We start from the raw sequence: 14,982 nt of genomic DNA, 5'->3' as shown, positions 1-14,982 counted from the left end.
ATATAAGACTATCAGTGAATCAGAACATAAACCATACTACAAAATATTACCAAAACACAAGAAACTCAAAATGCTGGGTCATACTGACCCTGAACCATGACATTCAATTTATTTAAATGATGCCAATGAAAACAAAGAATAAGTAACTTTAATTACCTTAAGATTTCTAAAAAATGATGACGTAACGGTTCAAAAAAGTCCCATCTCAGAATGATGTGACAACCTGATGTTGTGTATCTCCTGCTTGGAACAGATGGACTTCTTGTCAGTGCACATTGACTACAACTGTGCCATCTCTTCAGAGTTTGAAAATGAACTGAGGAACTTACAGGTACAATAAGCATTATAAGATGTTTTTTTATACGTTGCATTTAACATTTTGCTGATACAGCAAAGCTGCATATGTTTCATTTTATGTTGTAGATTTTGAGCGGGAACTTGCCTATCCTGATTTACGAGATGAGCGCTCATGATTGTTCTCCCAATGATTACCAGCTTCTTGGAGATTTCCTAAATGGTAAATGTCATGACAGCTTTTTGACTTTCCAAATTTAAGATATTAATAATCATTTCCCATAACAGAAACGAGAACAATACCTAATTTTATGAATGTGCAGCTGTATATGTAATACTACTTTCCGGTAGCTGTTGTAGTAGAGATTCGTGTTGTGAAATACGTACTCATGGTGCCTAATACACCAGTTAAATGTTTCTGTGACTATAATACCACTTATTATTGTGTACAGTGTACATCCTTTTCAAAAAACAGCTATCTGAAGATATTACGGGATGGCAGAATAAAGAAAAACCAAAGGCCACAAAATCTGGGCAAATCCTCTGGTGTTATTAACCAAACAGAATACATTAAGATAAAGTTCTAAATCTTGGGAGTGTTATCATGTCATGAAATCTTCTTGTTATGGGCCAGTGATGTTATATAAGGCACCCATAGACTTAGCACACACTTATGATGTTTTTCAGTAATAGTGAATACATATTGTTACAATAACATATATCAGAACTATATCAGAACTGAACTTAAAACAATTCATATTTCTTGAACACAACACAGTCTTGATGGACAATGGCCTGAATATTATGGGATGTGACATGAAGGACATGTTAGGCAAACTGGACACGGAAGATGCTCTTGTCAAGTAAGAGTTCATTTTCTGATTTATATGTACTGGAATTCTGTTATCTTTTTTCTTCTTATTGTATTAAAGATTTGCTTATATTTTTCATGTCTCTCTCTTTCCAAAAGTCATGGCATTTCACACCACACCAGGATGACAGGGTTAAGAAACAGTTATCAGACTGTGTGGGATAAATTTAAGTCCCAGACCACAGCAGAACGAGATCTTTTCCTTCAGGAATCATTCCTCTCTGGCTTCCAGTGGGCCACCTCCAGCGTATCTTTTAAGACTGAAGGTGGCTGGTCAGAAGGTGGGAAAGGAGAGACTATTTGGGACCGGTTTGGTCATGAGGGCTTGGCCTTTGCAAATCAGACAGCTGACCTAGCTTGCGACAGTTACCGTAAGGTAGATTATGATGTCTACCTTCTGCGAGGTCTTCAGGTCGACACCTACCAGTTTTCCATCTCTTGGGCCCGTATTTTCCCCACAGGGTACCGACAGAGCCAATCAGAAAAAGGAGCTCAATACTATGACCAGCTGATAAATGCTCTCGTTGCATCTGGCATACAACCCATTGTCACTCTGTACCACTGGGATCTGCCTCAAGCACTCCAGAATTATGGTGGATGGACCAATGCCTCCATTGTAGAGGCCTTCAAAGACTATGCAGACTTCTGCTTCTCCAGGTTTGGAGACAGAGTCAAGATCTGGAACACATTCAATAGTCCCTGGGTAGTGAGCCATGCCGGGTATGGTACTGGTGTGCATGCCCCAGGAGTAAAGGACTATGTGGAATCTTCCTATCAGGTGACAGTGATGTTATTAGAATACTACAATTAATCACTTTATTACAAGTGTAATTATTGCACTAATGTACTTAACATTTGATTTTGCATTATCAGGTCACTCACAATATTCTCAAGTCCCATGCCGAGGCCTGGCATGTCTATAATGACAATTACAGGAAAACACAAGGAGGAAAAGTGGGCATTGCCTTGAACTCTGACTGGGCTGAGCCCAGTGACCCTGCCAAACCTGAAGACGTAGCAGCTGCAGACCGTTACCTGCAGTTTATGCTGGGCTGGTTTGCACATCCCATATTTGTAGACGGAGATTATCCTGCAATACTCAAAGATCAGGTGGAACAGAAGAAAACAGCATGCCCTGACTCTGTACCAGCAAAGCTCCCAGTTTTCACTCCCACAGAGAGCAAGAGGATACTTGGTACTGCTGACTTTTTTGGTTTAAATCACTATACTTCTCGGCTGGTCAGCAACAGTGATGGTGGGTGCACCCCTGGTCCTGACGGTGTGGGTGACTTCCATGCAACTGTGGACCCCACATGGAGTTCCACAGCTTCTGACTGGATCTATCCTGTTCCTTGGGGACTTAGAAGGCTCCTGAACTACATTGCAACAGAATACCTGAGTGCTAACAAATTACCTGTATACATAACAGGAAATGGGATGCCAACAGATTACAGTGTTGACAGTCTCACTGACACCAGCAGAATGGACTATATGAAAAGTTACATCAATGAGGCCCTGAAAGGTTAGTGTTGGAGATTTCCCCAATTTGAAGGCACATTTTTTTTAGAGAGAGAGTTAAAATAATTCAAATATTAATTTTGTTTTTGTTTGTTCATTTTGTAGCAACACTCACAGATGGAGTGGATGTGCAGCGATTCACGGTGCAGTCACTCATGGATGGATTTGAGGCAAACCAAGGCTACAGCCAAAGATTTGGTCTTCACTATGTCAACTTTGAAGTGGGATCCAGACCAAGGACCCCAAAGCAATCTGCATATTTGTACGCTGAGATTATCGAGCAAAACGGTTTCAGTTCACAAAAAAGTAAGAAGTTTAAAGCTGCAGAAAGGCCATTAACTCGACGTTTAGCTGCTTTACCACCCTCAGAAGTTCCATCTCAGGCAAAGGTAGTTTGGGAGAAATTCTCTTCACAGTCAAACTTTGATAGAAAAATGTACCATTATGGCACTTTTCCTGAGGGCTTCAGTTGGGGAATTTCTTCGTCGGCCTACCAAATTGAAGGTGGCTGGAATGCTGATGGCAAAGGTCCTAGTATATGGGATAGATTCACTCAGACAACTAACACTATTCCTGATAATGCAAACGGCAATGTAGCCTGTGACAGTTACAACAGACTTAATGAAGATCTCTACATGCTGCGGGCTCTGAGGGTGAAGTCATACAGATTCTCTTTGTCCTGGTCCAGGATCTTTCCTGATGGCACACGTAAGTCCCTCAACCAGAAAGGTGTTGACTACTACAACAGACTCATTGATGGTCTTATAGCGTACAATATCGAACCCATGGTAACACTGTACCACTGGGACCTTCCTGAAGCTTTGCAAAAGGTCAATGGCTGGGAAAGTGCAGAGATGATAGACATTTTTAATGACTATTGCGACTTCTGCTTTGCTACTTTTGGTGACAGAGTGAAATTCTGGATAACCATTAACCAGCCTCAGACAATTGCATGGTCTGGATATGGACTTGGAAATATGCCACCAAATGTTGTGGACCCAGGATATAGACCATACATAGTTGCACACAACCTCATTAAAGCCCATGCCAAGGCCTACCATACATATGACGACAAGTATCGCCAGTCTCAGGGTGGTCTAATCTCCATAGCCCTCAACGCTGATTGGTTTGAACCTGCTGATGTCAACGTAGTCCGTGAAGTGGTGACTGCTGACCGGGCGATGCAGTTCCAACTGGGATGGTTTGCACATCCTATTTTTAAGAATGGTGACTATCCTGATGCACTGAAGTGGCAAGTTGGGAACAAAAGTGAAATCCAAAGTCTTCCACAGTCAAGACTTCCTTCCTTTACTGAAGAAGAAAAGAACTTCATCAAGGGAACTGCTGACGTATTCTGTGTAAATCATTACACTACAAGGGTAGTGAGCTACTTTACAGCTGCACTTCAGCCTCACTCCTATGAATCAGACCGGGACATGAGAGAAGCAGAGGAACCTGATTCACCAACTACAGCCATTCCTAACCAAAAAGCTGTGGCCTGGGGCTTGAGGAGACTCCTCAACTGGATCAAGGAGGAGTATGGTGATCCAGAGATTTATATTACTGAGAATGGAGCAGCAGTAGAATGGGATGACTTTGAAAGAGTAATGTTTTACAAGGCCTATATCGATGAGGCTCTCAAAGGTGCAGTGATATAAAAATATTTCAGAAGATATTTAACATTTTCCACCACTGCCATGACTGGTTGTTCATTTATTTTGTATGTATGTGTTTGCATTTGTGGTTACATTACAGCCAATAACCTTGATGGTGTGCGGTTGCGAGGATACACAGCAACAGCTTTTATGGATTCTTTTGAGTGGCTGCACGGGTACAAATTTCTATTTGGGCTGCACCACGTGGACTTCACAAACCCAGACCGTCCAAGAACACCAAAGTACTCAGCTCATTACTATTACAACATCATAAAGGATAATGGTTTCCCCTTGCCAGATGATGAGAAGATGCTTCATGGCCACTTCCGAGAGGATTTTATGTGGAGTTCTGCTTCAGCATCATACCAAGTAACTTATACTTCTACTGCAATTTTACTTTTACTCAATACTGTCTTGCTTGCCTTGTTTTCATCTCTTTAAATTATTGTTTTGGATTTACTGTGTCCAGATTGAAGGAGGATGGAGGGCAGATGGAAAAGGTCTAAGCATCTGGGACAAGTTCGCTCACAGTCCTTCCAAAATATTAAATGATGACAATGGGGACATAGCCTGTGACAGTTACAATAAAATAGAAGAGGATGTTGCGATATTAAAGCAGCTGAAAGTCAGCCATTATCGTTTCTCCTTATCCTGGCCGAGAGTCCTTCCTGATGGCACCATTAATAACATTAACGAGGCTGGAATCAACTACTACCAAAGACTTTTGGACGCACTGCATGCTGCAAATATCCAGCCACAGGTATGAATAATTCCTTTCTGGCAAACAGAAAATCTTTGTGCCAGAAAATATACATGGAAAGTAGATCAAGTCAGCAAGTACAGCCAATTTTCCTTTCCTTTCCTTTCAGGTTACTCTATACCACTGGGATCTACCACAAGCTATAGAGGATTATGGAGGCTTTTTGAATGACAGCTTTGTTAAGCTTTTCAGGGACTATGCTGACCTCATGTTTGACCGTCTTGGTGACAAAGTGAAAATTTGGATCACCTTTAATGAGCCGCTCGTTGTAGCCCGCCATGGATATGGCTTTGGAGACTTTGCCCCAGGTATGGTTTGAGCCAGTGGTTTCCAATTTTTTTTTCTAGGCCCCCTCCCGGCACAAACACATGATCCATCCACACACACACATATTTTGTTTTCAAATTCAATTGCGGTTTATTTCACACCTCAAACTGTTTGTGAAGAATTAAACAAATAAATGTAAACTAATAAATTACAGGTAGCAATAACATCAACTACTACCTCTTTTACACCACGTCCACACCTACACTGGTATTTTTGAAAACACAGCTTATTCTATGCATGTGGGCCTTTCGTCCACACGTAAACTGCAGTTTGGGTCACTGAAAAAGTATATTTTTAAAAACTCCTGCCATGGTGGAGATTTTTTTTATCAACAAAAACAGAAAATCTCTGTTTTCAGAAATACCCATGTACGTGTGGAGGTAGAAAAATAAACCATCTTTATGGTGTAATTATTTTATGTGTAGTTATTTTGTTTTGGTCTTATTGTGTAAGAATATTCAACATTGCTATCAATACATTTTCCAAAAAAAATGCCTCTCTGTGCAAAATGGGTTTAAAAACATAAACAACTGTTACTGTTTGTCCGTGATATGGATATGGGGTCAAGGTAAATATCGGAGTATTTTGAAATAAGCTGTAATCTGTACAGCAGTTCTTCACATTTCTAAACCATAGTGACAACCCCCCCCCCCCCCCCCCCCCCCCCCGACCTTGCAATAAAAACAATAACAACAACAAAAACAGAGCATATAGGCAGCAAATGTGTCTATGTTTGTCCCCAGGAATCAGTTCAGGACCAGACACTCTGCCCTACATTGTTGGTCACAACCTGATTAAAGCTCATGCCGAGGCCTGGCATCTCTACAATGACAAGTACAGGGCCAAACAGAACGGCATAATCTCCATCACAATCAGCTCTGACTGGTCTGAACCCAGAAATCCTTATAGACAGGAGGACTATGATGCTGCACGACGTGTGGTGGAGGTATGCCAATTCCTTTCAGATTTGACAAAAGAAAAATTAACAGCAGTTAGTTTCTAGTGACTATTATGTTTCTCTTTGTGCAGTTCACTCTTGGCTGGTTTTCCCATCCCATATTTAATGGTGACTACAGTGAAATTATGAAGACAAGAATAAGAGACCGAAGTCTAGCTGCTGGTCTACCACAGTCTCGGTATTATGAAGGCTATTATTAAATCACAAAAAGCTAATTCTGTTCACAAGCGTTTTTCACTAACAACACTACTTCCATATGAACAGAATCAACTTTTTGGGATTTCCTTACCTGGATGATTTAGTATCCATCAAGACCCTATTATTAAATCTTTAAAAGTTGTCTGTGATTTTCTAAGTAGCTCTATAGTATAATAAGTAAGTTTGGTTTCACTTAAATTTCTCCAGGTTGCCTGAGTTTACTCAAGAGGAGATTAAGAGAATTAAGGGCACTCATGACTTCTTTGGATTGAACCAGTACACATCTGCCCTGGCATTCCCTGTGGACCATGGAAATATTGCAAGCCTTGAGGCAGACATGTAAGAAGTTAACATTTGAAAAACAACTGTCTTCTGGAACTAATTCTTCTGAACAGCTTTGCTTCTTTATTCTGTGATTTACCAAATTTTGCCCTCCGCAGCGGTGCAGCGACAGTTCCTGATCCCACTTGGTTGGATTCAGCCTCCGTCTGGCTAAAGGTCACACCATTTGGTATCCGCAGATTGCTGAACTTCATCAAAAATGAATATGGAAATCCACCAATTATCGTCACTGAGAATGGAGTCTCAGAGCAGGGACCTATTGATCTAAATGATGTTCACAGGATCTACTACTATGAACAGTACATTAACCAGGTGTTGAAAGGTAACAAAAACCTCCCTTTATAAAAAAAATCTAAAGCCAGGAATGTCCTGGAGAGGAAAATAACATAATCATGTTTTGTGTGTAATATGGATGCTTTAAAATAGACTATGAATTTCAAGAATATGAAGGTACTTATTTTCTCTTCACAGCTTACTTGCTTGATGGTGTGGATGTGCGTGGTTACACAGCGTGGTCACTGTTGGACAACCTAGAGTGGGCTTCTGGCTTTTCACAGAGATTTGGTCTGTTCTACGTTAATCGCTCAGACCCTAATCTTCCTCGAGTGCCTAAGAGCTCTGTAAATTTCTATGCCACAGTCATAAAGTGCAACGGATTCCCTGAATCAGGAGTGCCTGAACCCAGAGTCTGGAGGTAAAAGAATGAAATATTTGCTTAGATGCCTACTTTGAATGATAGACCTTTAAATTAAATGTTCAAATAAATAACTAACTTACCTGCTGAAAAGCAGGTTAATTACTATCTGCAAATCTTCACAACTAATACGACAGTATTGTTTTTACTGTGTCTCTTCTGCAGCAACAACCGCGCCAACAGCTGCACCACCAGTCAACATTAACAGCGTGAAATTCCTTGGTCTGGATCTCTCCGCCGATGATGCTGAGACTGGACTTTACACCACATTTGCTCTACTGATTGTTGCAGTAGTAGGAGTCATTTGTGTTTCTGTTTTCCTCTTTAAGATAAAAAAAAAAAAAGTCCAAGAAAAGTGAACATGTGGACAGTATCAAAATGGAGTAAAAACTGTAACTGCAAATAAGCTGATGTGCAGTGTAGGCCCCCGTAAACAGCATTTGATTGCAGACCCTTAAAGACTGAAAAATACTACTAGGCTCATCAGACATAGAAAATTGTAAGTTTCTCATGACTTAGTTATTAAATCCTTGTACATTATAATTTTCTTGACCACTGCTGCAGCATGAAGATTTGAGAATCCCCCAAAATGATTAAAAGTGTCATTTTATCCTGTACTCAAAAAACATAAAAGTAATTTATGTAATAAGAAAAACAATTTTCAGGTTATAGTACAGGATGTAACATACGCCTCAAATTTGAATAATGTTTTTGTATATGTTTATCAGATAATCAAATATATCAAATAAAACACTGCAAAAACATCCAGTGAATTATGTCATGATTGCTGTTAAATGTAAGTACCTTCTTCATCTTCAGATTTTTTTCTTCACTTTTTTGTACAGTGATAAGCAATTTTTGATGGTGATACTGTTATCTTGAAGTAATCAAAATTACACTGTGAATCAAAACAATATATCCATTATATTTATTATATTTGTTTAAACATTTGTTATTTAGCTATAAATCCAGTGGCCTCTGAAATCTCTTAAATCTTTGCAGTTTTTTACTTCAATACATTTGACTTCAGCGGTCTCCAGCAGTGTTTCACAAACAAGGAGCAGAGTAACACACTTTAAATTGTTCTTGTTAAAGAGACCTGATGAGAGTAAGTGTCAGGGTACTGTATCTGCTAAGGTTTGGACTTTTATTTGTTTTCCAGCTTCAGTCAGCACTCTACAGCCCTCACCACACTCCCTGCCCCTGGCTGATGCCCCCAGGCGCCGGTGCGTTGGTGGTTCTAAGTGTCTGGGGCTGGGCGCTCAGGTATGTACTGGCTCACTCCTGGTGGCTGCTTGGGGGCCCTTAGGCCTCTGGGCCTGCAGCTCGGTTCACTCTGGCGCAGCTGGGTGCCGGCAGAGCCAGCGGGCACATCACTGCAGGCCCCTTTGGCTTCTGCTCCATGGCTGCTGGTTGACCCCATATCTGTGGCTCTTCTCAGCTCCTTCCAGGAGGGCGGCACGGATGCCCCTCCAATGGTCCTCCTTGGGCTTTTGCACTCTGGATGTCATGGGCCTGGATCTCCTGCATGCCTGCTTCATGTCCTGGGGGACAGGGCCATGGCTCCCTACATCCTCTAGCAGATCTGTTTTTCTTCTCTCTTTCCATCCTCTCTTTCTTTCTCCATTTCCAATCCTCCAGCCATGTCTGTCGGGGGATAGGAAACCCCCCCCCCCCCCCAAAAAACAAAAAACTCTACAGCCAAGGCCAGAACCGAAAGGAGGAAAAATGGGCGACGTAAAGGTATCATTATGTTAATATTTATCAGAGTGAGAGAAGTGAAGTGAGAGAACTCTGAAGAATCTGGTGTTCCGTTAAAATCATTTTCAAGGACTGAAGGAGTCAAAAAGCTTTATTTGTCATTCGCATCACATGTTAACATGAGGTGGAATGAAATTATGTACACACGGTCCCGGAGTGAAAAGAAACAAAAATAATGAAGAAACAGAATTATTACATTTTTTTAAGTTATAAATAAATAGTTAAGTTTATTATGTTTTTTTTGTTTGTTTTTAACAAGCAGAAATGACAAGTAATAAGACATTACAATAAATAATACTATAACTAGAGTGCAACAACCTGAGTACCAGTATGGAGTATGGGTTTAGAGTGTGGGTATAAATATATATATATATATATATTTATATTTTTATATTAAAGATTACTTACATTTTTTGTTTGCATGTACTATAAATTTGGAAAAAGTACAAAATAAAAAGTAAAAAAAAAAGATTACTTTCAATCTCTTAAAAACATTTCCAAAAATTAAAATAGAAAACCCTTTTTTTATGCTGCTTCTCACTGCTAATCTCAAAAGCTGTGATTTAAACTGGAGTTGCTATGTTCTGCAGAAATCACAGTCCCACTATAGGTCACTGTGGAGAAGTCACATGTTTTATACAGAACAAAACAAACAAATACCCCCCCCCCCCCCCCCCCCACATTTTTAGAGTGTTTTGTATTGATGATTTGTGCTTTACTCACCTGAGACTAACAAAGTAATATAAAATATATTTTACCACCAATTCCCAGAGACATTATATATATATATATATATATATATATATATATATATATATATATATATATATATATATATATTTTTTTTTTTTTTTTTTTTTTTTTTTTTTTTTCCATGTGTCCATGTTTGCTTATAACTTATTCCAGATGCTTACCTGAAACAGGTAGAGTATAAAAGGAAGCCAGCTGAAAGTAAAATTAAAGCTTAATTGATTTTAAATATCATAGTTTGCAACAAATATCATGCCACGTTTGACCTCTGACCTCATTTTAACATTCATACATTATCACTATAGTTTAAGGCATTCGAGTTTTGAGGCATTAGGCTCAGACATTATCAGTGGGATTTATTTCTTTGAGATATGAATTTCTTAAACAAAGAAGTTTGAAAATAACTTCTTTGTTTAAGAACGAGACAAAATAGAATGAATATATCAAAAATTTTATACTATTGCCTTAAAAGTAAATATTGTCCAGAGAGTGGAGAAGTAGCTTGTTGGAGGTTTGTACTCTCCAGGTGCTTCTTGTTTATTTATATTTTCCACCATGACAGAGCACTTTCTCCTTCCTCCTGCTGCATTAATCGTCCTTTGTCATCATGACCTTTGGGACATGTAGTAAACAATTAGGAAAACGCACCGTCATACTTTCTGCACATCTAACAACTGTGGGCTGCATTTCAAGAAAGATAAAACCTGTGTCCCAGAGTAATCTAATTTCTTATTACCAAAGTAATCAAATTTTCTAAGAACAACCTGAAAGAACATGTGCGTGCGCACACACACACACAAGCAAAGATACTTAAACAAAGAAATTGAAAACAAAAGAAACTGACACAAAGTGCTTTACAGTCACCCTCATTTGTAATCAGGGTCTCCAAGAACCCAGTTAAAAAGTTGGAAGTAATTGAAAAAAGTCAAATAAAAATCAAAATATAACCAAAATATAAATATATTATATATAAAAATTCTAATAGTGGTAACACAGTCAACTAAAGCAGCAATAGGAAACATTTATATTGAGCTTGACCAAACTGAAAATGTGTGTCTGAGGACAACTGAGGAAGTTCAGGGTCTCTCCAAAGATCCTCGGGATTTTCTATACAGGCGCTGTGGAGAGCATCCTCACACAGAACATGACATCGTGGTTTGGGAACAGCTGTGTGAAGGACCAAAAAGCTCTCCAGAGAGTGATCCGTACAGCAGAACGCTGCTGCAGGATTGTTCTCCCCCCGCTTCAGGACACCTACACCAGGAGATGCCGGACTAGAGCAGCGCAGATACTGAAGGACCCGTCCCATCCTGGCAACAAACTGTTCCAACTTCTGCAATCTGGTAGAAGGTTCCGCATCTTCCGGGCAAGGACAGAGAGACTTAAGAGGAGCTTCTATCCCCAAGCCATCCGTGCCCTAAACACACACACCCGCCCTCTCACATCATCTATAATTGACTGAGACAGGACTCTCTTCCAGACACTCTAAACCAAGGCACAATGTACATTTCAATTCCTTTAATTTTAAATATGTTTATATTGTCTATCCTGTAAAATAGTCAGATGTCTATTCATATTAATGTACAGAATTCACCTGCTTGCTGCTACTACTGCACATTCACCCAGTGTATATACTATATGTATGTATATATATATATAATGTTCTTCCTCTACACCCCCCCCCAATTTTTGCACATGTCGAGGAGCGTGTCAGGCTACATTTCACTGTGTGTTATACTTGTACACTGAAAAAAAGGGACTGGCCATCTCTTGGATTTATGTAAGCATCTTGCATGTATTTAACACAATTGCCTCATGTTTTAAAGATAAATGTAACTATATAGTGTAAAAACGACATGATATGCAGAAAGGGTGTATTAAATTGTTCATATCATGTTCAGGTGAAGTAAGTCAATAAGATAGCAACGTTAAATCTCGTGAAACCACGCGTGATTTCATCTCGCGGGCTTTGGATCGTGGTTTAAAAAATGCATCCATCTCAGTCAAGTCGAGCAGCCAACTCTACGTTTTTTGGTATGTCTTGATTTTTTGAATTAATATTTACCATATTTCAGCCAAATGTAGTTAAACGTCTAAAGTGCCGCCATGTAACATGCTAAAAAAGAGCCGTTAGCTTATTTGCTGTTTTATCTGTTGTCAAAGAATTGGCGCTTTTTCATTTGAATTTGTCTTTGGCACAAGAGCCGTAATATCACATTAAACCTAATTGCGAGGCACTCATAACATAATTTGGTTTTCTGTGTGAATAGATTTGTCAACTGACTCTTCAGTTACATTGTGTATTTACTGCACCGTGGTGTTAGTGAGATTTTGGACATTGAACAGCTTTAGCTAATATCATCAGCGGTATTATGCTAGCTTACATCCCTACCCCTCCTGCCCTCACCTGCTGTCCTTTTGTTTTTGTTTTTGTTTTTGTTTTTGTTGATGCACATTGAGAGACCACATCTATTCTGCATTTCACCAGGAGTCAGCTGATGGATTGTGGGTTCAAGGTGTTATGGTAAGAAAGTATATTCTATTTTCGCTTAAGGTTTCTGTAACTTAATTATAATAGGTTTTTTATAATTATTAGGTGCATGCATACTCAAATAGACCACCCTATTAATACAACTGAGAAATCCAAAATCTGCCATAGGTTTAACTTATACCTGTATGTATTGTCAGAAAGGTGATTACTGGACTCACATTAATGCACACTTGAACTAAAATGAGGTTGTAATTTGTGGGTTCTTGGGTTGCAAATCAGAAATAAACATCTTTGGATTTTTTTAATCCCATAAGATCTGGAAACACAGTTTTTATTCAACAAAACATTACTGATTAACCAAGCACAGTGCCTGCTGTTATTTCAAAATAATTTTATGTCATTTTAGATGAAATGCAGCATTCCAGTGCATCCCAACCATGCCTTTACAGTCAAGGTTTCTGACGGAGCTGAGTTTCTCTCTGACAGTCTGCTGAAAGTGTTTGCAAAGTGATCGGGGGAACAGGGCACAAAGCTAAAGGATGTAGCTGCCATAATGACAGTAAGAACTTTAAAATTCTTTAACTACAAAGTGTATATGTATTGCATTAGGTCAGTAAAAGATTTTTATGCTGCATCCATTGAAACAGTCAACTATTACCTGTGAGTACTGATTCCACCGAAAGGATGCCATAATTTTCGTCATGCATTTACTGGCCCACTGAGAAAAATTGATCTTTTAAAAAAAATAAATGTTCTGGAAACTATATATCCATAAAGTTGATGTCAAACAGGAACTTTTGATATTGCTTTGTAGATGCTGGTGTTGCATGTTGACTGGTTTAAGTTTTTGTCTGGGATCATTTTCTTCTGTGCTACTGAAAAGTTCACAAATCTCTGTTTTCTTTGTTATAATACTTTAGGATGACATTAATGCTCGAAGGGAGTCCCTCATCAAAGTGCTCCGCATCTGTGTGAAAGACAATTGCAACATCTTGGTGCAGGAGTTCATGGTGAGTGTTTTATGAGTAGATTGTGGCTTTGCAACATTTAAAAATGCATTTAGTTATCCACTTGATCCTCATTGGACTGGTTAGGACCAGTAGTCCTCTTTAATAATTTGAAGTTCACATGAGGCCTGGTAGTGAACTCGGCCGCCGGCCCTTGAGGCCCCACCCCTGTATTAGGGGTCACATCAGTGTGAAAAAACTTTAAATTTGTCATTCTAGTGAACAAAGGAAAATCCCACCAATATTTACATTAGCTTTTGTTTGAAAAAAAAAAAAAAGACCAACAGCTAACCAAATTGTGGGGCTGAAAGTCTAAATTCTAACATCTTCTGAGTGACAAAACCTGGATTTCTGATGGGCCGGTGTCTTTCTAACAAAAACGAATGTAAAATTATGTTTTTCACCCTCTCTTAGAAACTCTGTTAGACCATGAATGGCAGCATGGCAGGCCACTCTTTGGCTATAGCTATTTACTATGTTGCTTGCATTGGTTTAAATTACTCTAACATTAGAACTGGTAGATTCAAAAGAGATGAGTTTAAAAGGGAATCTTAAAAAAATGTTTTGTGTTTAACCAGGACTTGACTGAGGCCACTGCACAGATTGAGAAAACCACAATGAACATCTGTCTCCAGAGGATGCACCAGGCAATGACTTTTCTGATGTTGGCATCATCATCGAGAGTATAGTAGTTCTTCAAGATCTGGATAACGTGACCTTTGCAGTAGCCATGCTGTTTGGACCTTTTTTATTCCTTCAATATGAGTTACCCATCACAACTCTGCTACACTTTTGAGGTGATTCAAAGGGTGGTAATGGAGTTGGAAGCAACTCAGCTCTCAAGAAAAGTTCACAACTAAGACAAAACTGCTCCTGCAATGAAAGCTCACTGTTATGCATGTGAGGTGACCAGCTCTAGGTGAGAAGACATTTAAATCTCACACTTGTTCTGCTGCATTTTTGAAGCTCAATTCCAGGAACAGATCGCAGGGTTCATTTTTATATACACTGCAACTGCCATGAGGACGAGCCGTTTTTTTGTTGTTGTTGTTGTTTGTTTTTCCTTTTACTCTGTACAAGTTCTCTGTTTGGCAGCATTTTTAAATTTCTCTTTGTATTTTTTCTTTCTTTTACTAGTGAAGAGATGTAGCATGAACAGTTATACAGTCTAAATATCCCATATGGGCCGTGTGAAATGGTATTTTCAGTTTCATTCAGTTGAAGTAAAGAACGTTGAATATTTCTAAGTGTGCTGTTTTGAACCAAGATGTCACAGTATGATCAGTGCTGTAATTTTTGACAGTCACTGTATCAATGTTATTTTTGCATCTCTTGAATAAAGGTTTTGACCTGCAA

General features: G+C 39.1%; 1 protein-coding gene and 1 long non-coding RNA gene across 3 annotated transcripts; both read left to right on the top strand.

Annotated features, from left to right (window-relative positions):
• The first annotated feature begins 259 nt into the window (after positions 1–259).
• On the top strand, positions 260–8,363 carry LOC143413091 (lactase/phlorizin hydrolase-like). The gene is made up of 15 exons (XM_076875355.1): positions 260–331; positions 424–517; positions 1,073–1,157; positions 1,265–1,943; positions 2,039–2,687; positions 2,789–4,327; positions 4,439–4,707; positions 4,808–5,098; positions 5,208–5,406; positions 6,169–6,371; positions 6,455–6,561; positions 6,789–6,920; positions 7,022–7,245; positions 7,395–7,617; positions 7,783–8,363. Exons 2-15 carry the CDS (start codon positions 460–462, stop codon positions 7,820–7,822), a joined length of 4,698 nt encoding a protein of 1,565 aa, XP_076731470.1. The 5' UTR covers positions 260–331; positions 424–459; the 3' UTR covers positions 7,823–8,363.
• Positions 8,364–11,869: 3,506 nt separating this feature from the next.
• On the top strand, positions 11,870–14,982 carry LOC143413092 (uncharacterized). 2 transcript variants are annotated; one of them, XR_013093665.1, is made up of 5 exons: positions 11,870–12,162; positions 12,589–12,652; positions 13,026–13,178; positions 13,540–13,629; positions 14,205–14,982. It is a non-coding gene; the product is annotated as an uncharacterized LOC143413092 (long non-coding RNA). The 2 variants fall into 2 exon arrangements; XR_013093664.1 differs by lacking the exon at positions 11,870–12,162 and having other exon boundaries at positions 12,558–12,652.

This window comes from Maylandia zebra, linkage group LG16, assembly GCF_041146795.1.
Source record: "Maylandia zebra isolate NMK-2024a linkage group LG16, Mzebra_GT3a, whole genome shotgun sequence".
Classification (NCBI taxonomy): domain Eukaryota; kingdom Metazoa; phylum Chordata; class Actinopteri; order Cichliformes; family Cichlidae; genus Maylandia; species Maylandia zebra.
Note: the sequence above shows the minus strand (reverse complement) of the source record. Positions and strands in the feature narration are given on the sequence as shown.